Below are 25,970 nucleotides of genomic sequence, written 5' to 3'. Positions count from 1 at the left end.
GGTGCTGTTAGCGTGCAGCAATATTACAGCCTAGATAGAACAAGTGACCTGAAGAGTGTTATCATGGGCTTGGCATTCCTAGTTTTGAAGGTTCTCATTAGCCATCCTGTCATTTTTCTAGCAGATGCGATTGATACAATGTTATGGTCCTTGAAGGTGAGATCCTCCGACATGATCACTCCCAGGTCTTTGACGTTAGTTTTTCGCTCTATTTTGTTGCTGGAATTTGTTTTATACTCTGATGAAGTTTAAATTTCCTCATGTTTACCATATCGGAGTAATTGAAATTTCTCATCGTTGAACTTCATATTGTTTTCTGCAGCCCATTGGAAGATTTGGTTGATGTCCACCTGTGTCTGCAATGGAAGACACTGTCATGTAGATTCGGGCGTCATCTGCAAAGGAAGGCACGGTGCTGTGGCTTACATCCTTGTCTATGTCGGAAATGAGGATGAGGAACAAGATGTGAGCGAGTACTGTGTCTTACGGAACAGAGCTTTTCACCGTAGCCGCCTCAGACTTGACTGTTGTCTACCACTCTTTGTGTTCTATTTGTGAGGAGGTTATAGATCCATCTACCAAATTTTGTGCGCTATTATGCCATGGTCACACTTGTCAAAGGCTTTTGCAAAGTCTGAGTATATCACATCTGCATTCTTTTTGTCTTCTAGTGCATCAAGGACCTTGTTGTAGTGATCCAGTAGTTGGGACAGACAGGAGCGACCTGCTTTAAATCCATGTTGCCCTGGGTTGTGTAATCGATGGGTATCTAGATGGGTGGCGATCTTGCTTCTTAGGACCCTTTCAAAGATTTTTATGATATGGGATGTTAGCGCTATCGGTCTGTAGTTCTTTGCTATTGCTTTACTGCCCCTTTGTGGAGTGGGGCTATGTCTGTTGTTTTTATTAACTGTGGGACGACCCCAGTGTCCATGCTCTCTCTCTCCATAGGATGTTAAAAGCACATGATAGGGGCTTCTTGCAGTTCTTGATGAACACGGAGTTCCACGAATCTGGCCCTGGGGCAGTATGCATGGGCATGTCATTTATCGCCTGTTCGAAGTCATTTGGCATCAGGATAACATCAGATAGGCTTGTGTTTACCAAATTCTGTGGCTCTCTCATAAAAAATTCACTTAGATCTTCGACTCTCAGTCTGGTTAGCAGCTTGCTAAAAACTGAGTCATATTGGGACTTGAGTACCTCACTCATTTCCTTGCTGTCATCTGTGTAGGACCCATCTTGTTTAAGTAGGGACCCAATACTGGATGTTGTTCTCGACTTTGATTTGGCATAAGAAAAGAAATGCTTTGGGTTTCTTTCGATTTCATTTATGGCTTTTAGTTCTTCCCGCGATTCCTGACTCCTATAAGATTCCTTTAGCTTAAGTTCGATGTTTGCTATTTCTCTGACCAGTGTCTCCCTACACATTGCAGATATATTGGCCTTTATTAGCCGCTCTGTTATTCTTTTCCGTCACCTGTAAAGGGAGTGCCTGTCTCTGTCTGTTTTGCATCTACTCCTCTTTTTTCTTAAAGGAATATGCCTTGAGCATACATCGAATGCCACAGAGTTAATCTGTTCTAGGCATAAGTTGGGGTCTGTGTTGCTTAGTCTATCTTCCCAGCTTATATCGTTCAGGACTTGGTTTACTTAGTCCCACTTTGTTCTTGTTATTGAAGTTGAATTTGGTGAAGGCTCCCTCATCACTGATCCCATTTTGTCGGTCTGGGGCTCCGCGCATACGTGTCTGAACCTCGATTATGTTGTGATCCGGGTATATTGTTTTTGATATGGTGACATTTTGTATCGGATCATCATTGTTAGTGAAGATGAGGTCCAGTGTATTCTCCAATGTAGTAGGCTCTATTATTTGCTGGTTTAAGTTGAATTTTGTGCAGAGATTTAAAAGCTCGTGTGTGTGTGAGTTCTCGTCTGAGCTGCCTCCTGGTGTTATCACTGCAACAACATTATTTGCTATATTCCTCCATTTTAGGTGCCTTAAATTGAGTCTAATATTATTTCACAGGTGCGCTGATATTATTTATACCATTTCTACACTAATGCAGTAGTTTGCATAACAGTAAATCTTCTATTTTTTGTGAGAATAAAAATTCAAAGTGGAAAGCAAAAGAAATGTAAGAGGGCTCTGGGGACATGACTAATGAACCGGGGAAATGTTATTTTAGTGCCAGGAATGTCTGTCTTGTTTATTATGGACCCTATTTGGAAATTGGCATCTTTTAAAATTTGTGTGAAATTGGCAAAATTGCTAATTTATGTCCACTTCATTGGATAGTTGAAATCAGTAAATGGGTGGTTTCTTGTACTCACTTGATAGAAAAAAATGGAGTTCTAGTGAAATAGTTATGATTTTTGTCGACTAGTACACTGGAATTGGCCAAAAATAGGGCTGAAAGTGGGCGAAATCGCCGATGCACAAACATCGTCGAGACCGCTAACTTCATGAGAGCATTATTCCGTAAGTATTCCATCAAATGTCATACTTTTGGTGTCATTATGATCGGGAAAAGATTATCTTTTCATTAGATTTTTTTTTTTTTCTGAAAAATTTTCGACCCTGAGAATGAGTTTAGGAGAGGGCCTCTCGACCCTGAAAGGGTTAAAGGGCTTGGGATATTTGCTGTGACATCTAAACTGTTATATCTGTGCACCTCTGGCAAGGCAGTGATAGTGTAAATGATGATGAAAGTGTTTCTTTTTTGGGTCTCCTTGCCTCAGTGGGAGACGGCTAGTGTGTTGAAAAAAAAAGTGAGGGTCAAGCTAGGACATGTGGGATAGAGGGGGAATTTATTTCCCAGTAAAAGTAGGCCTTAGACAGGCATGTGTGATGTCATCATGGTTGTATAACATATTTATAGATGGGGTAGTAAAAGAAGTTACTTCTAGAACTGAGTATACTTCAAACTAATCATACAGTAGAGCAGAAAAGTAATGTGAAGGACCTGAGAGTGGTAACGCCCGAGGATCTCACTTTGAAAGATCACAACAGTGCCATGATCACAACTGCGAAGAAAATGATTGGATGGATAATGAGAACTTTAAGAACAAGAGATGCCAAGCCAGTGATGATTCTTTTTAAATTGCTTGTTCTCTTTAGGCTGGAATACTGTTGTACATAAACATCTCCATTTGAAGCAGGTGAAATTGCAGATCTAGAGAATGTACAGAGAACTTTTTCTGCACATGTAAGTTCCATCAAACACCTTAACTATTGGGAATGCTTGGAAGCACTTGACTGGTACTCTCTGGAATGCAGAGAAGAGAGATGTATCATAATCTACACTTGGAAAATACTAGAAGGAATGGTCTCTAATCTGCACACTCAAATCACTCCCTGCGAAAGCAAAAGACTGGGCAGGCAGTGCAAAATACCCCCAATGAAAAGTAGGGGCACCATTTACATACTAAGAGAAAACACAAGTGTCCAGGATCCAAGACTGATGAACAGCCTCCCACCAGGCATAAGGGGAATTACCAGTAGACCCCTGGCTGCCTTGAATGGGAGCTGGACAGATACTTTGTTGGTGCCGGATCAGCCGGGCTGTGGTTCATATGTTGGACTATGTGCAGCCAGCAGTAACAGCCTGGTTGATCAGGCCCTGATCCACCAGGAGAACTGGTCGTGAACCGGGCCACTGGGGCATTGATCCCCGGAATGCTCTCCAGGTAGGTAGGGTGTTGAGGAGTGGAATTAAAAACAGATTTAAATACAAAGTGGTTCTCACAGTTGCTCTTTGCAGATGATGCATTTCTTTTGGGAGATTCTGAAGAGAAGTTGTATTAGTAGGTGGAGGAATTGGGGAGGCTGTGTAAAAGAAGAACGATAATAATAAAGTAAAAATTTTATTTCTTACTAGCCATAAGTTGGTTACATATTTTATATACTTGTTAACTCAGCATCAAAGTACACAGTACAGTGGTACCTTGACTTACGAATGCCCCAACTTATGAGTTTTCCTAGTTACAAGCCGTCGCTCGGTCGATTTTTTGCTTTGAGTTGCGAGCCAAAATCCGAGTTACGAGCGAGCTTCAGATACGCTGCCACTAGTTGGCCACATATCTGAAGTCAAATCCAACTCTGTACCCAGAGGAATGCCAGGTACTTCGTTCCATTCCACATACTCTTCCAAGACATAACTGTAAGGATAATACTCCCACACTAATCCCAGATTGTAGTGAGGCACGTCGTCCCTTGTTTGGTTCTCATATAAATCCAGAAACATTAATTAAGGTGGGTGGAGTACTGATAGTGGTGGGTGGAGTAGCGATGGTGGTGGGTGGAGTGGTGATGGTGGTGGGTGGAGTAGTGATGGTGGTGGGTGGAGTAGTGATGGTGGTGGGTGGAGTAGTGATGGTGGTGGGTGGAGTAGTGATGGTGGTGGGTGGAGTAGTGATGGTGGTGGGTGGAGTAGTGATGGTGGTGGGTGGAGTAGTGATGGTGGTGGGTGGAGTAGTGATGGTGGTGGGTGGAGTAGTGATGGTGGTGGGTGGAGTAGTGATGGTGGTGGGTGGATTAGTGATAGTGGTGGGGGGAGTAATGATGGTGATGGATGGAGTAGTGATAATGGTAGATGGAGTAGTGATGGTGGTGGATGGAGTAGTGAGGGTGGTGAGTGGAGTAGTGATAGTGGAGGGTGGAGTAGCAATAGTGGTGGGTGGAGTAGTTAATGGTGGGTGGAGAAGTAATGTTGGTGGGTAGAGTAACGATAGTAGTGGGTGGAGTAACGATAGTAGTGGGTGGAGTAACGGTAGTAGTGGGTAGAGTAGTGATAGTGATGGGTGGAGAAGTGATGGTGGTGGGTGGAGTAGTGATGGTGGTGACTGTTTTCCACCCTCCACCTCCGCCAGCATCTTCCGTTAGCCCAAGTCATCTGATCTCCAAGGTAAATTCACTTTATAAAACCAGTTTATTTCTTTATTATCTTTTTTATGTTTTTTTATAATATTTCTTATTTAGAAATATGTTTTTATTATTTATAAACCTGTAACAAAAAAAAATGGTGTGGTTTTTTGGGGCATTTCAATTAATTTCAATGAGGAAAATTGATTTGATATATGAGCAAATAGTTACGTACTGGGTCATGGAACAAATTAAACTCGTAAGTCAAGGTACCACTGTACTGTGTACTCTGATGAAAAGTTTGCAGGTTTGAATCCTGCTGTGAACTGAGAGAGACTCTTTGTAAATAATTTTGCCTGTTTGCAAATTGTTAAGCATACCTGTAATTATAATGCAAATATGTGTAAAGGCTATCCATGGAAGCAAAGAAGGGAATCTACAAGAGTATAGTGGTGCCAACAGTCTTGTATGGGTGTGAAGCATGGGTTGTAAATGCTGCAGCAAGGAGGAGGCTGGAGGCAGTGGAGATGTCATGTCTAAGGGTAATGTGTGGTGTAAATATTATGCAGAGAATTTGTAGTGTGGAAATTAGGAGGTGGTGTGGAGTTACTAAAAGTATTAGTCAGAGGGATGAAGAGGGGCTGTTGAGGTAGTTTGGTCATTTAGAGAGAATGGAACAAAGAATGACTTGGAGAGCATATAAATCAGTAGGGAAAGGAAGGCAGGGTAGGGGTCGTCCTAGTTTTTTGTGGGCGAGGGGCTTGGACTTCCAGCAAGCATGTGTGAGCGCGTGTTAGATAGGAGTGAATGAAAATACAGTGGACCCTCGAGTTTTAGCGGCATCGGCTTTCGTGAAATCCGACTTTCGGCAAGTTTTTTCTGCAAAATTTGGCCTCGCGGTTCGTGATTAGACTGGTGATTCGGCGACCGTCTGGTACCTGTCCACCTGTCCGGTACCCGTTCGCCCGTCACTGCGCACACAAAGCCAGCCTCCCACTCCATTCATGCTCAGTGTGCCATTGTTCACCAACATGTGACCATCACCCTGCGGGTTCATACGTAATCATCCATTGTTTTTTGTGATTGCAACTGCTAAATAAGTCACCATGGGCCCAAGGGAAGCTAGTGCAAGCCCTTTGATAAAGAAAGTGAGGAACACGATCGAATTCAAGAAGGAAATCATTGAAAAAATATGAGAGTGGAGTGCGTGTTACAGAGCTTGCCAGGATGCATGGCAAACCCCATTCAACCATCACTTAGATCGTGGCGAAAGGAAAGGAAATAAAGTGTGCTGTTGTTGCAAAAGGGGTAGATATGCTGACAAAAAGGAGATCACAAATCCTCGAAGAAGTGGAGAGGTTATTGTTGGTGTGGATTACCAAAAAACAGATTAAGGACATTTGTGCAAAGTGGACTGAAGTGCAAACATTTATGGATGAACTTCACCCTAACAAAGCTGTTGCAGGCCATATTGGCAACATGTACAATGACAGTGTTGTCCCACTTCAGACAAATCTTAAAGAAACACCAGAAACAGAGCTCTCTGGTCAGATATTTTGTGCGAGAGGGTTCCAGTGACTCTCAAGTTGTTCCCAGTGCCAGTATCTTTAAAAAACAAAGAAGGGAAGTAACCCCAGATAAGGACTTCATACCTGAAGTCCTAATGGAAGGAGATTCTCCTTCCAAACATTAGTGTACACCTTCCTCCTATCCCCTCCTCCCGTCTTCCATCCACCCAGAAGTCTTCAGTAAAGGTAAGTGTAATGTTATTATTATTTTTTATATGCATGTACTTGATTTCTCATTGTTTTCAGTATGTAAATCTTATTTAATCTGAAAAAAAAAGTATTTTATTTTAATATTTTTGGGTGTCTGGAATGGATTAATTTTATTTCCATTACAGTGAAACCTCAAATATCAAACTTTCTTCATTCCAGACGGCTGTTCAAGTGCCGTTACCGAATGAATTTATTCCCATCAGGAATAATGTAAATTAGATTAGTTCATTTCAGGCCCTCAAAAATACAATTATAGAAGCACTTACAAAAATACACTTACATAAATGGTTGAGTTGGGAGCAGTTCGATATTTGAGGTTCCACTGTATTTCTTATGGGGAAAATGGTTTCGCCATTCAGCAATTTCGACTTTCGGCAGGCTTTCTGGAACGGATTAATCGCGAAACTCGGGGGTCCACTGTAAATGGTTTTAGGGACCTGGCGAGCTGTTGGAGGGCGAGTAGGGTAATATTTTGTGAAGGGATTCAGGGAAACCTGTTAGCCAGACTTGAGTCCTGCACTTTAAACCGTTGAGGGTCTGTCCTATAGTTCTATGGCTTTGAAGCCAGGGTCGAAGCTGTAGTACTACGTCATGAGCTCAGCTCACTCAGATAAGCTGTGAGCAGTAAATTTGGGTCTTGATATAAGAGAATGCATCTATGTGATAAGTGTGCACCATATAAAACAAATCCTGCAGCATGCAGTGCATAATGGAGGAAAAAACTGTGATTGTGTTTTTGGATTAAAACTGCGACTTTGTGATGTATTTTCATGTGGTTTTTACAGTTGTTTTCATGGTATTTTGGTCTCATTTGATAGAATGAAAGAAATAGAGATGATTTTGATTGGTTTTAGTACTGAAAATAGCTTGAAATTGAGCTCAAAGTAGCAGAAATGTTCAACTTTTGCTGATGTTCTAGAGTAAACAGATCACATAACGCCTCCAATACACATCAGTTGGTTGGTCTAATGTGCGTTCATGTATGTGTTATATTATTTATACAATTATTAAATCTTCTAATTTTTGGTGTGAATAAAAATTCTTTGTGAATAAAAAATCAAAATGGAATTCATGTGTAAAGCCTGGAAACGTAACTAATAAACAGAGGAAATGTTATTTTAATGTGAGGAATGCCTGCATTGTTTATTCGGGACCCTATTTTGAAATGCCCTTTCTTGAATTTTGTGTGAAATTGGCCAAATTAGTAACTTAAGATCACTTTACTTGGTAATGGGTAAATGGGCAGTTTCTTGTACTCAATAGATAGAATAAAGGGAGTTCTAGAAAAATAGCTATGAGTTTTGGTCGACTGGAACAATGGAATTGGCCCGAAATAGGGTCAAAGTGGGCAAAATCACCGATGTCTAAATATTGCCGAGACCGCTAAATTCGCAACAGCGTAATTCCATGAGTTTTCCATCAAATTTTGCACTTTTTATTTTATTACCATCAGAAAAAAGATTCTCTACCATTTCACAAAAAAAAAAAAAAAATTTTTTTTGAAAATTCTTGGATTCTGTGGGGAGTTTTCAGATTGGGGGTCTGGACTCTCAGAGGGTTAAAGGGTTTGGGATATTGGCAGTTTGGTGGGATATCTAAACTGTCATATCTGAGCACTTCATGCAGAGAGAGTGATTATGTATGAATTATAGTAAAAGTGTTGAATGATGATGAAAGTTTTTTATCTTTTTGGGTTTTTTTTCTTTCTTTTTGGGTCACCCTGCCTCGGTGGAAAATGGCTGACATGTTAAAAAAAAAATGATTTGATACAATTGAAAGCTCAGGAGAAAGCCAAATATTATGCAGTGCATTTGAGGCAAACTAATGACAAAGCTTACAATACTTCTTTACTCTTACTGCCCACAGCCCCAAAATTAATATTGCTCTTAGTGTCCACTTTTATTTTTTAATTACTTTTTTCTTCTGAAATGATAGAGAATCTTTTTTGTGAAGGTAATGATGCCAAAAGTATGAAATTTGATGGAAAACTTGCAGAATTACGTAGGTGTAAGGTTAACATTCATGGCACAATTTATGCACAGGCAATTTTGCCCAATTTTAGTCCTATTTTAAGATAATTCCATTGCTCCAATTAATCAAATTCTTAACTATTTTGCTAGTGTGCCTTTTGTCAGTAATTTGGACAATTTAATACACAAAATTTAAATAAATACCAGTTTACAAATAGACTCCAAAATAAACAATGTAGACATTCCTGGCACTGAAACATTTCCTCTGTTCAATCGTCATGTCCCCAGGCCTTTTCTATATTACACTTACCTTCCATTTTGAATTCTCCATCACACAAGAAATAAAAGTTTTACTCTACAGTATTTCTTAGATAATAAAATACAACCAAGAATGATAGGTCATGGTTTACAGCATCCCAATAATTTAATCAGGCCTATTAAAAACCCATTAAACAGACTGGGATTTGTAGGAGGGCTTTACCCATCCTCAGGAATATCAGCAAAAGTCGAATATTTCTGCTACTTCTGGCCCTGAATCCATTTGAAATAATCTCTTTCTTGGTAGAATGTCTTCCATTGTATCACATGATATCAAGAAACTGCCAATTAAACCATAAAAAAACATCCAAGAAGACACTTCATATTTGCTATTTTAAACTTTACACATGGTCAGTTTTGTTTTTCCCATCATGCACTTCGTAAGGCAGGATTTATTTTATACTGTGCACTGTATAGACCAGTTGTCCCATATTTAGGCCAAAATTTACAACTCGTAACTTATCTGAGTGAGCTGAGCTCATGACGTTGAACTACATGAGGGACCCTGACCTCAGTGGCATAGCTCTACGTGAGTTTCTGAAAGGGGTTAAGTATATAAATAGTATATAATTTTAGTCATTGTGTAATAGTACAGCTTTAGCTATTCATTACAATCTCGGGTACATTAAGACAGGCTGCAAATAATGAATTGGACAATTACAAATAAATTGCATCAAATTCATGTTGGGTCAACAATCTGTATTTTATAGAGTGGTTGAATGAAAATTGTGAAGTCAAAGCATGAGAATTTACAAAGTGAATGGATGCAACAGTTATGTGAGATTTAACCCTTTCAGGGTTTCGGCCGTACTAGTACGGCTTACGCCCCAGGGTTTTTGACGTACTAGTACGCCTAAATTCTAGCGCCCTCAGATCTAGTGAGAGAAAGCTGGTAGGCCTACATACGAAAGAATGGGTCTATGTGGTCAGTGTGCGCAGTATAAAAAAATCCTGCAGCACACAGTGCGTAATGAGAAAAGAAAAACTTTGTGTTTTTGGATTAAAACAGTGACTTTGCAATGTATTTTCGTATGGTATTTATTGTTGTATTTTAGTTTTCCTGGTCTCATTTTATAGAATGGAAGACATATTACAGAAATTGAGATGATTTTGACTGATTTTACAATGAAAAGTACCTTGAAATTGAGCTCAAAGTCGCAGAAATGTTTGATTTTTACCAAAGTTCAAAAGTAAACAAATCATGCCAAGTGTCCAATACACGTCAACTGGTGAGTCTTATATTCTTTCACAAGTGCGCTGATATTATTTATACCGTATCTACACTAATGCAGTAGTCTGCATAACAGTAAATCTTCTATTTTTTGTAAGAATAAAAATTCAAAGTGGAAAGTCAAAGAAATATAAGAGGGGCCTGGGGATGTGACTAACAAACAGAGAACTTGTTATTTTAGTGCTAGGAATGTCTTTCTTGTTTATTCTGGACCCTATTCGGAAATTGGCATCTTTTGAAATTTGTGTGAAATTGGCAAAATTGCTAAATTCTGACCACTTTATTGGATAGTTGAAATCAGTAAATGGGTGGCTTCTTGTACTCATTCGATAGAAAAAATGGAGTTCTAGCGAAATAGTTATGATTTTTGTCGACTAGTACACTGGAATTGGCCGAAAATAGGGCTCAAAGTGGGTAAAACCACCGATGCGTAAGCATCGTCGAGACCGCTAACTTCGTGAGAGCATAATTCCGTAAGTTTTCCATCAAATTTCACACTTTTGGTGTCATTATGATCGGGAAAAGATTCTCTATCTTTTCATAAGAAAAAATATTTTTTTTTTTAATTTGGGGACCCTGAGAACAAGTCTCTGAGAAGGCCTGGCAACCCTGAAAGGGTTAATAGACACTGTTTAACAATTTTCATAAATATGTTGGCAGATTGGGACTTTGGGTATTTTCCATATTTTTAGGCCTGTTATTTGCATACAGTTTTAAGTCAGGTTGAGTTGTACACATGGAATGTCAAAGAAATGTGTGTGCCTTTTATTGCATCCAAGTGGTGTGCTGCAGCTCTCCATATAGAATTTAAAGTCTGGGTTAATGTTTATATTGAGTGTCTTGTAGACAGCATATACAGTAGAAAATGCAAATATTTTGTGTACCTTTGATGAGTTCTGAGAGTTTTTCTACTCCCAGAGCCTGGCCTTGGGCCAGGCTCTGGTCACCCAAGCTGTTTCTGCTGGTGGCCTGCTGACCCACATATCCATCACAGCCTGGATGATCTGGCACCAGGTGAAGATACTTGTCCAGTTTCTTCTTGAAAACTTCTACACTTGTCCCAGCCATGTTTCTGATATCTTCTGGTGAGATGCTGAATAGTCTGGGGCCACGGACTTTGATACAATGTTTCCTTATTGTGCCCATAGCACTTCTGCTTTTTACTGGGTTCATTTTACACTTCTTTCCATATTTTTCACTCAAGTTTGTTATGGCAGTGTGCACATTTGGAACAAGACCCTCCAGTACTTTCCAGGTACATGTTGTCATGTATCTCTCCTCCACTTAATTGTGTACATATTTAGGACTTTAAAGCATTTGGATAAATTTAAATGCTTTATTGGCTATATGCAGGCCGTAAGAAAGGACTGATCCTTGTAATACTTGTTTTGTGACATCACCCCTTGAGGATAGTCTACCTTGTATCATTGTTTCCATTTTTCTTGAAAATTAAAAATCTGTTATTCACTGGAACAATTTGTCTTGTATTTATCCTATGGTTTACAGGTTCAATATTAATCTTTCGTGGGAAAATCTTTTGAAGTCTTCTTTAAATCTTAGACAGGTACAATCCATGTCAGTGTTGAATGATTTCATTGACTATCAGTGTGTTTGGGTGTTAGTTGTAGGGAAAGAAAGACATCAAGTTCACTTTATTGCCAACATCACATTTTTTAGAACATCCAGTTTGTTTTCTAAGGTAATGCTTTTTTCTTCAGCCTTTGCACTGATGCAGTTGTCACTCACTCTCTTTATGAAGCTTAGTTTGGATAGGATGAAATGGGTAAAATTAAGAGAGAATGTACAGGAGGGCCCCACATGTACAGCTTCCTCATTTCAGTGTTCCATATTTTCATTGCCTTTAAACTGAGCCATTGTTCATTATATTCAGTGCTTTTACCACTTTTCCACCCTTATCACCGTTTTCAAACAACATTTGTGTAAAGGAAAGATGACATGCACTATATTTTAAGGTAAGTATTGTATATACTATTGTGTATTTATTTTACTTTATCTTTCTTTTTATGCCTAGCAGTATATAGCACTTAATATATGATAATGTAATATTTGTAATATTTAGTGAAGGGATTCAGGGAAACCGGTTATTTTCATATAGTCGGACTTGAGTCCTGGAAATGGGAAGTACAGTGCCCGCACTTTAAAGGAGGGGTTTGGGATATTGGCAGTTTGGAGGGATATGTTGTGTATCTTTATATGTGTATGCTTCTAGACTGTTGTATTCTGAGCACCTCTGCAAAAACAGTGATAATGTGCGAGTGTGGTGAAAGTGTTGAATGATGATGAAAGTATTTTCTTTTTGGGGATTTTCTTTCTTTTTTGGGTCACCCTGCCTCGGTGGGAGACGGCCGACTTGTTGAAAAAAAAAAAAAAAAAAAAAAATGTTATCAGGCGTTTTAGACATTTGACGTTGGAAAAAAAGGCTCTTTTTCCACCTGCTGGCAATTTTCGCTTATTGTTTGGGGTCACGAATTTTAGAGCCCTCCTGTACTTGTAACTTCTCAGGTTGGCTCTTACCCATCTCAGAAGAAACACCGGGGAACATTAGCAATAGAGAGACATTCCACTTTCAATCCAGCAACTGCTGTGTCATTAGACAGTTATTGATTCACACAGTTTCTACACACAATTTGTTCCCTAATGTGTCTCCTTCCTTTAAGCACATTATTGTTATGGGATTCTTTCATAAATTTCAGTTGTCTTTGATAGTAAAGTTAGCAACATACTGTATGTGCTGCATCATCAGTACAGTTATCCATCATTATAACTTTTTCATATGATGAGTATGTTTTCATGGTGAGAGGTTCTGTGGTGTATTTTATAGTCTTCTAAAGGATGCCATACACTTTGGTTGACAGTTTCATAATCATTATTTGCATTCTTTTATTTAAAAATTATCATAATATTGAAAATTATTGATTATTCAAGTTTTAGTTAAGGAACTACAGTAGTATTGAAATGGCTGTTCTTAAATGCTTTTCTTGCATTTTAATTAATTTATCCATTCATATATGAACCCTCATTGACCTTTATTTTGCATGAATGTATACTCATTTTGAAGCAGAGGTGACGACTTACAACATAGCAATATTGACTGGTAATGACATTAAAGACGCCCCCCAACTTACGAACAAGTTATGTTCTAGAAGGCTGTTCATATCTTGAATTGTTTGTAAGTCGTTATTTTGCCATTTTTCTATTGCGATTATTATTATTGTTTTTAATATTATTATCATTATTATTATTGTTCTCTCTCTGCGTCATTGTTAATGGAAAACTTAGACAATGCTGTACAGTATCAGTAATGTATGGTTCTTAATACTAAAGCATATTTTAATAATAAATACTGTAATAAAGAACTTCTTGCCTTTTTATTTGGTACAGTAAAGTTGAGGTGATGTCTGTTCATGTGCCAAATGTTCGTAACTTGAATATTCGTAAGTAGGGTAGCGTCTGTATTTGTGTAAATAAATATAAATTGTATGTATGAGTCGCCTTCTCTGGTTTCAGATTAATAAATTTATGCATTGCTGAGCCTCTTAAGTGTTGATTCCCAGACTGCTAATTTTTCCTGACTGTTGTGCTCTTTATTCTAACTTTACTGTCTCTTACTTCCCTACACCATAAAGCTGGACACAACAAAAAACAACGGAAGAAGACAGGTGATCTTAAATGTTTGTAGATACATGTACTGTGCTTACTATTGTTCTGTATGCTAGCCTCTAGTCCCCTTCAGGAATAATTTGCTGACATTAGTTTAAATTGTTAGAGATTACTGTAGGATTTGTATGTATGTGGTGCATGTCACTGTTAGTCCAGCATTCATAAACAAACCAAAAATAAATAAGTCACAATACTGTGGCTGGAACAGTTCCCAAGTATCCTGCACTTTGGCGTGGAACCTTGTAATAATGATTCAGTTCCTTTCCTTAGCGCTAGTTATTCGTAAAGTAAAAAAAAAATTTTACCTGAGAAGTTTCTTGCTAGTTTTATTATTGATGTTTGTGGTGTAATGCATGATGATGAAAGTATTTTCTTTTTGGAGATCTTCTTTCTTTTTGGGTCATCCTGCCACGGTGGGAGATGGCCGACTTGTTGAAAAAAAAAAAATCGGCACAAGTTTAAAAAATATGATTTGATTGCTTTCTTAATATGCTGTATTACATTTTTAGTTTGCCACAGATGAAGAAGATAGCATGAAAAATCAATAGAGGTCTTAGGTGATCGCTTGTCTGTTATCTCCAGAGACTGTGCTTTATCACTTGGTTTGGAATATGGCATAACAGTAATACTGTTTGAACTTTGCAGAAATTGGTCATTGTATATTATTGCAGTAAATCTTGGTCAGTATATTGTCACTTTTTTCTGTTACTAAATCCTATTTAAATACACATCGTCTGTGAAAGTAAGCTGCCGAGAACTTGGTCTCCTTATGCCTGTTACATTTATCTCATTACTCTACCTGATAATATAGTTCAATTTTTTCATATTGCATTGTAAAATTTGTGGGTATTTGTATTCTGTACACTGTACTGCATATGTAAATGCTCTGCTATGCTATACCTTATCCCATGTTTATTTAGGCAAGTGAGATACCATCTGTTATTAATGGTATACAGTCTATTTTCTATATCTTTCTTCATCCCACCCCTTGTCTTCTGACAATATTATACAGCTAGCCAAACTAAAACTGTCTTCAGCAATACAGAGAACATTTCTGCATTAACTTCAATACCAGATCCCTAAGCAGACACTACGATGACATCAATGTGCTCCTAGATTCACTAAATGTAAACCTGACTTAAATTATTCTTACAGAAACTTGGCTAAAACGCACTACTACGTGTATTTATAATGTTCCTGAGTACACGTCCATTCATAACTGTAGACCTTATGAAGCGGAAAAGGGAACCTGGTATCTGCTGCACTAATGAGATGAAATGTATTACTAACATGTACCAGAGAAGAATTTGAGTAATACAGAAAACTACACAAATGACCCTCACATAGGAGAGAGGAGCTTATGACGACATTTCGGTCTGACTTGAACAATTTACAAAGTCATACTAACAGAAAGGAGAGGAGGCAATATATGTATATAGGCTAGCAGATGGGGACAGGACAAGAGAGGTAGTAGGAATGGAAGTAGAGAGGTAGTGGTAGTAGTAGTAATAGTGGAGTCAGTCAAAGACCAAGAAAGAGGAGCACTTTAGGAGATCTAGGGACCAACTAAGGGTAGGAACAAAAACATGGGGGGGGGGTGAAAATAACCAAACACCCAAGGCAGAAGAAAGAAAACAGAGAAAACCCAAAGAAGAAAGAGGAAAAGGAAAGGGGAAGAGAGAGGAGAAAAAAGAATCAGGTTAAATCACAGTTGTTCTGAAGTTTAGAACATTTTACAATGTAATGGGAAAGGAAGGCATCTACAGAGACAAAGCCAAGACTAAGATTCATATAAGGAAAGTTGTGTATAAGGGAAGATTCAATCAGATGGTGACTGTGAAAGTTAGAAGTAGGGTAGACAGTTTTATCAAAAGACCAGTCAGTACGATGACTGTGATCTTTGACGTGATAGAAAAGAGTACTCTTGGTGTCAGTAAGCCTAATAGTGCTACTTTTGTGCTCCTTGAGTCTGTCAGAAAGAGAGGAGCCAGTTTCTCCAAAGTACTGAAGAGGACAAGAGGAACAGGAAATAGAGTAGACACCAGGAAAATCTTTAGAGGGAGGAGAGGTATGAACTAGATTTGTGTGAAGGGTGTTAGTCTGGCGAGAAATAAGTTTGATGTCTAAGGAACGGAGAGAGTTGTTGAGATTAGAAAGACTGAAAATATAAGGAAGGCAGAGAACAGGAGAGTTCTCAGAAGTAGAGTTTGGGAGAGAAGAAAGTCCGTTTAGCACGTGAGAAGGCAGAGTTTATGAAATTGGAAGAGTAACCAAGGTGAGAATATGAATTACGAAGAGTGGAAATTTCCGATTCAAGGAACGGAGGATCACAAATGTGGAGAGCACGGAGAAAGAGAGAAATAAGAACACTTTCCTTGACAGAGGAAGCATGATAAGAAAAGTAGTGAATATACATGCCACCATACATAGGCTTGCAATACACGGAAAAAGCAAAACCTGTATCTGAGCGGTGTATTTTTCCAGTCATGGTATTGTGCCTTTTTGTTATTTACAGAAAACTGTTTGCTAACATGCAGTCTCTTTAACACTTTTTTGTGTTAACTTGATTTCAAAATTACAGCATATTTCTGGTGAACATTGTATTAATCAATTTTCATGGCAGAGTATGTATAGGGAAAAAATGTGGCACATGCTGGGTTTTTTCCCCTCCATCTCAGTGAGCATAGAGGAAAGCCCATTATCTTGTAGGTGAGGCCTTCTTAACCCTTTCAGGGTCCGTGCCGTAGATCTACGGCTTTACGTTCAGGGTCCAAACCGTAGATCTACGCCATGAGCTCAGCTCAATCTGATAAGCTGTGAGCAGTAAATTTGGACCTAGATATGAGAGAATACATCTATGTGGTATGTGTGCACCAAATAAAACAAATCCTGCAGCACACAGTGCATGAGAGAAAAAAAAGCCGAGACCGTAATTTTCGATTAAAACAGCGACTGCAGTGTTTTTTTTGTATTTTTTTATAGTTGTATTTGCAATTTCTTGGTCTCATTTGATAGAATGGAAGATATACTACAGAAATAGAGATGATCTTGATTGGTTTTAGTACTGGAAATGGCTTGAAACAGCTCAAAGCAGCAGAAATGTTAAATTTTTTCCGATGTTCAAGAGTAAACAAATGACCTTGCACATCTAATACACACCAGCTGGTGGGTCTGATATACGTTCACAAATGTGCTGATATTATTTATACAATTATTACAGTATTGCATAACAGTAAATCTTCTATTTTTTGGTTTGAATAAAAATTCATTGTGAATAAAAAATCAAAATGGAATTTATTTGTATAGCCTGAAAACGTAACTAATGAACAGAGGAAATGTTAGTTTAGTGCCAGGAATGCCTGCATTGTTTATTCTGGACCCTATTTTGAAATTGGAATATTTTGAACTTTGCATTAAATTGGCTAAATTACCAATTTCCGGTCTATTTTGTTGTTGAAACAGTTGACTTTGCTATTTCTTGTGCTCAATCGATAGAATAGAAGTAATACTAGTGAAATAGCTAAGAATCTGGTTGACTGGAGTACTGTAATTGGCCTAAAATGGGAGTCAAAGTCGGCAAAATCACCGATGCGTAAATATCGCTGACACATCAAAATTCACGAGAGCATATTTTCAGCAATTTTCCATCAAATTTCGTACTTTTTGTTTTATTACCTTCAGAAAAAGATTCTCTACCATTTCATAAGAAAAAAAAAATATTTTTTGAAAATTCTTGGACCCTGGTGCATACTTTGAAATTTGGCTTCTGGACCCTGAAAGGGTTAATGTACACAACCTTGCCTCGGTGCTCTGCTCGTATGCATCCAATACCATAAGTTGGCCACGTGCCTCTGCCATACTGCTTGCCTCCACCCATTCCGTGCTGCACATCCAGCAACCTTTGCCCACACAACACCCCCATGACCACTCGCCTTCATCTACACCATCCCAACCAGCAACCTCTGCCTATACAATTTCCCCTACAGCCACACACCTACACCTAAAACCATTACCCTACAGCCACATTTCACCACTGCCTCATCCAATTAGGTGTATTTCTATACACCATAGAGAGGTTAACATGAAACCTATGCTAACCTGGTTTTGTTCAGAATCGTGTTATGATTTCATGAGTCATGATTACGTAGCTCGTGGCTAACCATCAGCATATTCAGATCCATTATCAAAAACATAACTACAAAATGCAATTCAGATTTATCCTTTTACCCAGAGACCTAACAGAGAGATGCATGTTAATGCTCACCAAGCAAACAAAGAAATCTGAATACATAACTAACTATATTATGTTAACTGGTTTAATGAAACAAAGGGACATATACAAAACTGGAAAACTTAATCTCAAATACTGGATTCAAGTAAGTTCATTAAGATCTAAGAAATTATTCTAAACCACTGATAATTACCTAAGCTTTCTATAATTATCAGCTAATTCCAAAAACTACTTAGCATAAAATTTATTCAGTTTATTGTACTTCCATTGGCATATAGTGTTGGCACAAAAGCCTTTACCTTGCTTCCAGACTTAAGATATTTTGCTAGTGCACCATCCAGTCGGGGATGTTTACATTTTTTGCATCCGGTAAGTGTGTACCTGCTTGGAGTGTGGCAGCAACCTCAAGCATTCTTAGTACACGTGCAACAGTGGCAATGAGCAGTCATTTTTTTGTGACTTATTGGTGGATTTTTGGTTTTGCTCACCACATTGTGTTTTTTATATTATATGGTTGCAGCTATACCTTAAGGGAAAAGAGCATCTCCATGAAGGAATAGTTCTGTGAACAGAGTGATCTGAGTATTAAACATGTAACCTGCTAGCCACCATGGTTCCTGCTTATAAACCAATCCCCAGTCATCTTACGACTTCAGTAGAGGCAGATCAGTTATTGGAGACTAGTGACCCAAAGCCCTGCAATGTAGTTATGTGAGGTTAAGAAAACCCACCCAGATATGTTCAAAGACTTTCAGAAAGGACCACACACTGCAGGTCACAGAAAGATCACCTTGCCTCGCAGCACACATCCGTAAAACTGCTGCTTTCAAAGTCTGATTACCAAGAGGTTGGACTTTTATAATATAAGCATTGGAATCCAGAGCAATGGGGAAAGGTCATGTTTAGTGACGAGTCCAACTTTAGGTGCATCCAAGATATGCCAGGTGAGTTTGTTTCCTGTGGTAGCAACAGGTGCAGCCCCAAGCATAAGGCCAAAATGTGTTGGGTGCTGTCAGTGGTGTGAAGGTGGAGGGCAGGTCTTTCCTTCCCTAAAACAAAATGATGAATGGGATGCAGTATATTGAAGCACTAGAGGATCATCTGAAATTGCAATTCAACATTCATGGCTGGGATTTTTTCCAACTATAATAATTAAATTAAAATAATTAAAAAGTATTTCAGTGATAACAGTACAGCCTCTTCTCACTTAGCGACATACTCGTCTACTGATGACTTGGACTTACAACAGGCTCTCTGACCAGTATGCATACCTAAATGTATACCCCCGGTTAACGATATTTTTTCACTCCAGAAGTATGTTCAGGTGCCAGTACTGACCGAATTTGTTCCCATAAGAAATATTGTGAAGTAGATTAGTCCATTTCAGACCCCCGAACATACACGTACAAACGCACTTACATAAATACACTTACATAATTAGTCACATTCGGAGGTAATCGTTATGCGGGGGTCCACTGTATTTGAGCTGATTTCCTCTATTCTGTTTATTATAATATACATTACTGTATAAACATTTAAAAATATACTAAAAATGTTATAAATGGTGCATAGGTAACATTAAAACAATATCAAAGATGGTTGACACAAACCCAGTACGTACCTTGCTTAGTGACGAATTCGTTTGCCGACGTAGTCTTAGGAACGGAACTCCATGTTATGTGAGGAGAGGCTATATTAATGTACTTGACTGGCCTGGTAATAACCCAAATGTAAATTTGATAGAAACTGTGTAACACAAGATGAAGAGCAACCTTAAGAAGAGAGACCTTGTTGTGCCGAAGCTGAAAGAGGAGCCCAGGAAGATATAGGTCACTGAATATTGCTTATATTTTTTTTTTTAGCTTTAGTAGACTACATACCCAGCCCCATACAAGAAATCATCAAAGCCAAGGGATAGATGGCAGAATATGACATGTAAGGTTATTAACTTTTATTTGTATTTTTTAGTATATTTTAGTAAAGGTAGAAAGTTGAAAGTGAACATAGATAAGAGTAAGATGATGAGGGTACCAAATGATTTAGATAAACAAAAATTGGATATCACATTGGAGAGAGGAAATATGGCAGAAGTGAATGTTTTCAGATATTTGGGAGTTAATGTGTCAGTGGATGGGTTTATGAAGGATGAGGTTAACCATAGAATTGATGAAGGAAAAAAGGCAAGTGGTGTGCTGAGGTATGTTGAGACAAAAAACGTTATTTATGGAGGGAATGTAAGTATAGTGGTACCAACTCTCTTATATGGGTGTGAAGCTTGGGTGGTAAATGCTGCAGCAAGGAGGCAGTTGGAGGCAGTGGAGATGTCCTGTCCAAGGGCAATGTGTGGTGTAAGTATTATGCAGAGAATTCGGAGTGTGGAAATTAGGAGGTGTGGAGTTAATAATAGTATTAGTCAGAGGGCTGAAGAGGGGTTGTTGAGGTGGTTTGGTCATTTAGAGAGAATGGATCAAAGTAAAATGACATGGAGAGCATATAAATCAGGAAGGCAGGGTAGGGGTCATCCTTGAAAAGGTTGGATGGAGGGGGTAAAGGAGGTTTTGTGGGTGAGGGGGCTTGGACTTCCAGCAAGTGTGCGGGAGCATGTTAGATAGGAGTGAATGGAGACGAATGGTTTTTGGGACCTGATGATGGACCTTTCTGTTGGTGTGAGAAGGGATTCAGGGAAACCCATTATTTTTCTATAGCCGGACTTGAGTCCTGGAAATGGGAAGTACAATGCCTGCACTTTAAAGCAGGAGTTTGGGATATTGGCAGTTTGGAGGGATATATGCTTCTAAACTGTTGTATCTGGGTGCCTCTGCATAAACAATTATGTATGAGTGAGGTGAAAGTGTTGAATGATGATGAAAGTATTTTCTTTCTTTTTGGGTCACCCTGCCTTGGTGGGATACAGCCAACTTGTTGAAAAAATTTTTTTTTTTTTTTTAGTTAGTGTGGGGCAAGGGTTTTTGTCGACATTATATACAAGAAAACTGCTCATGTGCTATCATAATTGCAGCATTGTTTAACAAGTCGATACAAATCAAAACTTTTCCAGACAACTCTAAGCTGGCAAGGCTTATGTAAATCCACATTAATGGAGATCATCAGAAATCAACAATTGATTCCAATTCATGATGTGGGAATGTGTGCTGTAGTGTATCATGCATGCTTTGCACATGTCATCCATTTTGCATGATTACTTGCATGCCTGCAATCCTGTATCCAAATCTTGGGCTCTCATCTATATAAAAAAAATGCATCGTCCATAAGGGGTGGGGGTGCTGTAGACTCCAGCTGTGCTTGTGTTTGTTAGGGTTGGACAGCAAGCATACTAGTTTCCATATGTCGGATCCCTCCACCTATTTTGCTCAAAAACATAATCTCTCCTTGTCCCAACTGAATTAGTTGCATCCATGTGTAGTTTCCCCTTCATCCCAGGATCCAAGCCTGTGTGGCCTTTCACAGGATGTGCTGCTTCTGCAACAACATCATATGCTTTCTTGGCCCTTGGGTAATGTTTGGTGCTGACTTTGGCCCGCCTCTCCTTTGCCCTCCACACTTCACTGTTATGAGAGCTGACTTATCCTGGCTGTGTTTGGTTTTTGTGAGGGCCATCTTATCTCTGTGGCTTTGCTTAGCTGTTATAAGAGTTGGTGCACCTTCTTTTTGGCTACATTTGGTTGTTATGAAAGCCAGCTTACTTCCCTGGCTGGGGTTGTCTGTCACAGAACTTGAATTGCATCTCTGGCTGTGTGGCTGTGGCTTCAGGCTTCTCTTCCAGACCAGGCATTCCCCTTCAGTTGCTATGAGTGTGTAGTGCCTACAGGTTGTCCTGTGAATATTTCCGAGACTCGATCTACATCTGCCGGGTTGTCCTTTTGTGCTTCATCATTCCAATATACATTCAGGTCCTGTGACCCCCTGTCCTGCCTTTGTCTTGTGTGCAGAGGATCAGCTTGATAACATGGCCCAAGCTATATGTCATTCCCAGGTGACAGTGGTGCCTACTTCCACAGTGCAGTGGGATCCTTTCCTGCTTATCCTCACAGTTGTACCAAGTGAGTTTTTTTTTTTTTCTTGTTTCTTCTGCAGGTGTCTGAGAACCTGCCTCTGTGGACACTGCCTGTCTCCTTCCTTGGCTGCCCTCAAAGATGTCAATCTCCCTGGACCATTGCATGTTTCTGGCTTTGGCCTCTCAGGTGTCATATTGTTTACCAGTGTCAAAACTAGGGTCAGCTGATGACATAGCCCTCTGTGTGCTTGTACCAGCCTTCGCTTCTATAGACACTTGCGTAAAGTCTTGCTTGTACCCTCATTACCACACTAGATGAATTACACATACCACATGGCTTATTCACGGGTTTTCCAGGGGTTACTCGATCGAGGTTCACTCATTTTCTGAGTGTCAAGCCTGGTGTGGCCAGGTATTTAAACAATTTTGGGCTGAATTCCTTTTCCCATCCTGGCCTGATCCACCTCTAAGCTATGGTTTGTTCTTCTCCCACTTAAAACATTTGGCATTTCTTGCCTTTTTTGATGTACAGGGGATATGTCTGCTGGTTGAATTTCTGGGCATTGTTATTAATGGTTCATCCATGTATGCTTGAAGTGAGGGGTCTCTGCATGTGCATGCGGCTGTCTCTTGTATACTTGCACAGAATAGCAGCCTCTTCTGGCCTTGCAGGATTTCATTGCTTTTTCTTACTGCTATCTAGTGCTGGTTTAACTCAGGTCCAGGTGTGGAGATCCTCTTATAAACCATTCTGCCATGATCAATAGGTACCTGATAAAATTATCCTTCATCATTCCAAGATTCTTGTCTCAAGAAATACCTGCCTTGATCCCACCTTTAATAAGTAGCCATCCTCCTGTAACTTGGATACATATCTGTGTTAGGTACTTTGGAGGCTCAGTTTGTACCACCATCCCCAAGTGTTGTCAGCTGATAAATGGGTTTTGACAGTAATCATAAAAGGCTACCAACACTTAGCAGTAGGGGTACAAGTCATTTCTGAATACAGTGCATGTATGGACCTTACAGGGGTTCAGACAGGTGAGTATCAGTGTGAATGAGAGTTACCTATGCCCAATTTCGAACTCTTCAGCCTGAGGTCAGGCTTCCTATTGACTGCCTGGTCAGCTAAATTGTTCTTTCTAATTGCTTACAAGCCAGCATAACAATCACAAGCTGCAGGTGATAGTGCTCTAGTTTCTTCTTGAAAATTTCTCTACCAGTATTTATTTCATGTGCTGGTAGATGACTGAATAGCCTTGGACTACTGATGTTGACAGTGTTTTCTTATTGTGCCCATGTTGCCCCTACTTTTCACTTGGTTTATTCTATACTTCCTTCCATATTAATCACTAATGAATTATGTTAGTGTGCAAATTGGGGACTTGTCATCATCATGTGTATCTCCCACGTATTCTATGTATAATCAGATATCCATCTTAGTAGCACCCAGGGCTTCTAACAGGACAATACCAAGCATTGGAGATACAAATGCAGCTGACATTAATGAAAATATTACACAGATATTCTTGGAGGATAGTTTGGACCAATTAATGGTAATACTGCACTCTGAAGAATTCATCAAAACAATTTCACGCAACATTAATTTCATGATTCAAAACTTAGTTTTCATTTACTTGCATTATACTGAGGCAGTAGATAACATAAAATTTAACTGAATTATTGCATGGACACATACTGTACTATACTGAGTTCTGTTACGATACTACAAACACAGTTGAGACTGCAAGCTTTGAAAATATCAGGAAAATGGAACTGTATTTATGTATAATGTGAGCTGATTCTTTACATAGGTGAGTGTAATGTAAAAAAAAAAAAATACTTGTTTTATTTAGTTGTCCAAGTTTTTCAAAAGAAATTTCTTTTAGGGGACAAGGACTGCTTCAAACTGCCAACACAGATGTCCTGCCTTCACATTGAGTTTACCACCTACTATTACCCAGTAGACTCAGAATTCCCAGGTAAGTTGTAGTTGTCTTCACTTGATTTCTCATGTGCCTCAGTTGTCAGCCTCTGTTGACATGCACATGCGCGCGCACACACACACACACACACACATGCATGCACGCACGCACGCACGCACGCATGCACGCACGCATGCACGCACGCACGCATGCACGCACGCATGCACACACGCATGCACACACGCATGCACACACACACGCATGCACACACACACGCACACACACACGCACACACACGTCCTCTCTCTCTCTCTTTTTTACTCTTTCTGTCTCTTCCTCCTCTCTTATCTCTCTCCTTCCTCTCCTCTATTCATCTTTTTTTTCCTCTCTCCTTTTTCTCTTCCTCTCTCTTTTCTCTTTTTTTCTCTCTTTTTTCCTCTCTTCCCTTTTCTTTTCCTCTTTCTTTCTTTTTTCTTTCCCCTTTTTTCTCTCTTTCCCTCTCTCTTCTTCTCTCTCTCTTCTTCTCTCTCTCTTCTTCTCTCTCTTCCTCTCTCTCTCTTCCTCTCTCTCTCTTCCTCTCTCTCTCTTCTTCTCTCTCTCTTCTTCTCTCTTCTTCTTCTCTCTCCTTCTTCTCTCTTCTTCTTCTCTCTTCTTCTTCTCTCTTCTTCTTCTCTCTTCTTCTTCTCTCTTCTTCTTCTCTCTTCTTCTTCTCTCTTCTTCTTCTCTCTTCTTCTTCTCTCTTCTTCTTCTCTTTTCCTTTTTTCTCTCTTTCTTCTTCTCTTTTCCTCTCTTTTTCCCTTCTCTTTTTCTTTCCTCTCTCTTTTTCCTCCTTTTCCTCTTCTCTCTTTTTTCTCTCTTTTTCCTTTCTAAAAAAAAAAATTAAATAAAAAAATGGTTGGGACTGTAGGAATGGGGGATCAGTGAAATGGTATTGGTGGGAGGAATGGATGGGAGTGGAAAAAGGATGCCAAAGGGGAGAAAATTAAACCTAAAAAATGGAAAAAAATTTAAATGGGAAAGAGGTTGGAAAAGAGACAAAAATGGGGGAAAATTTTGAAACTCAGTGACAGGGTAGGCCCTAGTTTGGAAAAAGGGCTGAAAAGTCTCAGGGGCAGTGGCCAGAAAACACACTGAAAGCTGAGGATGAACGGGAAAAAGGAAAATAGATTCTAAAGGTCTTCAGCCTGCAAAAGGGGGAGAAAATGACCTACAGACAGGAACCAGGTAAGGGAGGCAAGGGGGAAGGAAAGGGGCAAATCAATGTTTTCAATAGCGGGAGAGGGAAAAAAAACTAAAAGGAGAGGAAAAAAAGGGAAGATTGGGAAAATCATCGGTGAAATGGGGAAGACATGGGCATTGTAAATTTTCGAGAATGGGGGGTACATGAAGGGAAAAATCAAAAATCAAGCATTCTCAGGAAAAAAGTGAGGAACAGGATCCTCCAAGAAAAACCCAAAGGTTAAAAACCCGGGAAGGACAAGGTGGTGTTCTGAAGAGACAAAACCCGAAGACAGCAGCTGGGGGGAGAGGAAAAAAAAACAAAAGGAGATGGAAGAAAAAAAGATGGAACCGAGATCAGTCAGGAGCAGAGAAACAAGCAAGTTTTTAAAACTATCCTCAAAAACCCCCCTATCACACCATCCCAAAAAAAACGAACCCAACCCCAATTTCCCACCCCAATCAAAATCCCGTTGCTCCATCTTCCCCCCACAGGCAAAAACCAATTTGGGAAGAAACTTAAAGTGGTCCGGGGTGATGGTAAAAAACAAGGGGGAGGTAGAAAAGTCAGAGACATCACCGGACTCAAAACCCTCCAGAAACCAAGCTTACGGGTTGGAAAACGTGCCATTTTTTCAAGGTCCAGATCTGAGGAAAAGCCCGGAAGGGAAAGGGGGTGGAGGGGGGCCTCCCCGATCAAACCCCCGATGGAATTTTGATGGCGGGAAAGGGAGACAGG

The 25,970-nt window shown here is 39.4% G+C and overlaps 1 protein-coding gene across 1 annotated transcript in view; it reads left to right on the top strand.

The window, feature by feature from the left end:
• LOC128688472 (bridge-like lipid transfer protein family member 3B) overlaps nt 1-25,970 on the top strand; it is a 272,927-nt gene that overhangs the window by 127,098 nt on the left and 119,859 nt on the right. The window contains exons 11-12 of the mRNA XM_070084750.1: nt 13,809-13,841; nt 23,978-24,070. Coding sequence (XP_069940851.1) covers nt 13,809-13,841; nt 23,978-24,070 — 126 coding nt within the window. The remainder of the gene's footprint in view (nt 1-13,808; nt 13,842-23,977; nt 24,071-25,970) is intronic.

The sequence above is a fragment of the Cherax quadricarinatus genome, chromosome 13 (assembly GCF_038502225.1).
Source record: "Cherax quadricarinatus isolate ZL_2023a chromosome 13, ASM3850222v1, whole genome shotgun sequence".
Lineage (NCBI taxonomy): Eukaryota > Metazoa > Arthropoda > Malacostraca > Decapoda > Parastacidae > Cherax > Cherax quadricarinatus.
The sequence above is the reverse complement of the archived record's forward strand: the minus strand, read 5'-3'. Positions and strand labels throughout refer to the sequence as shown.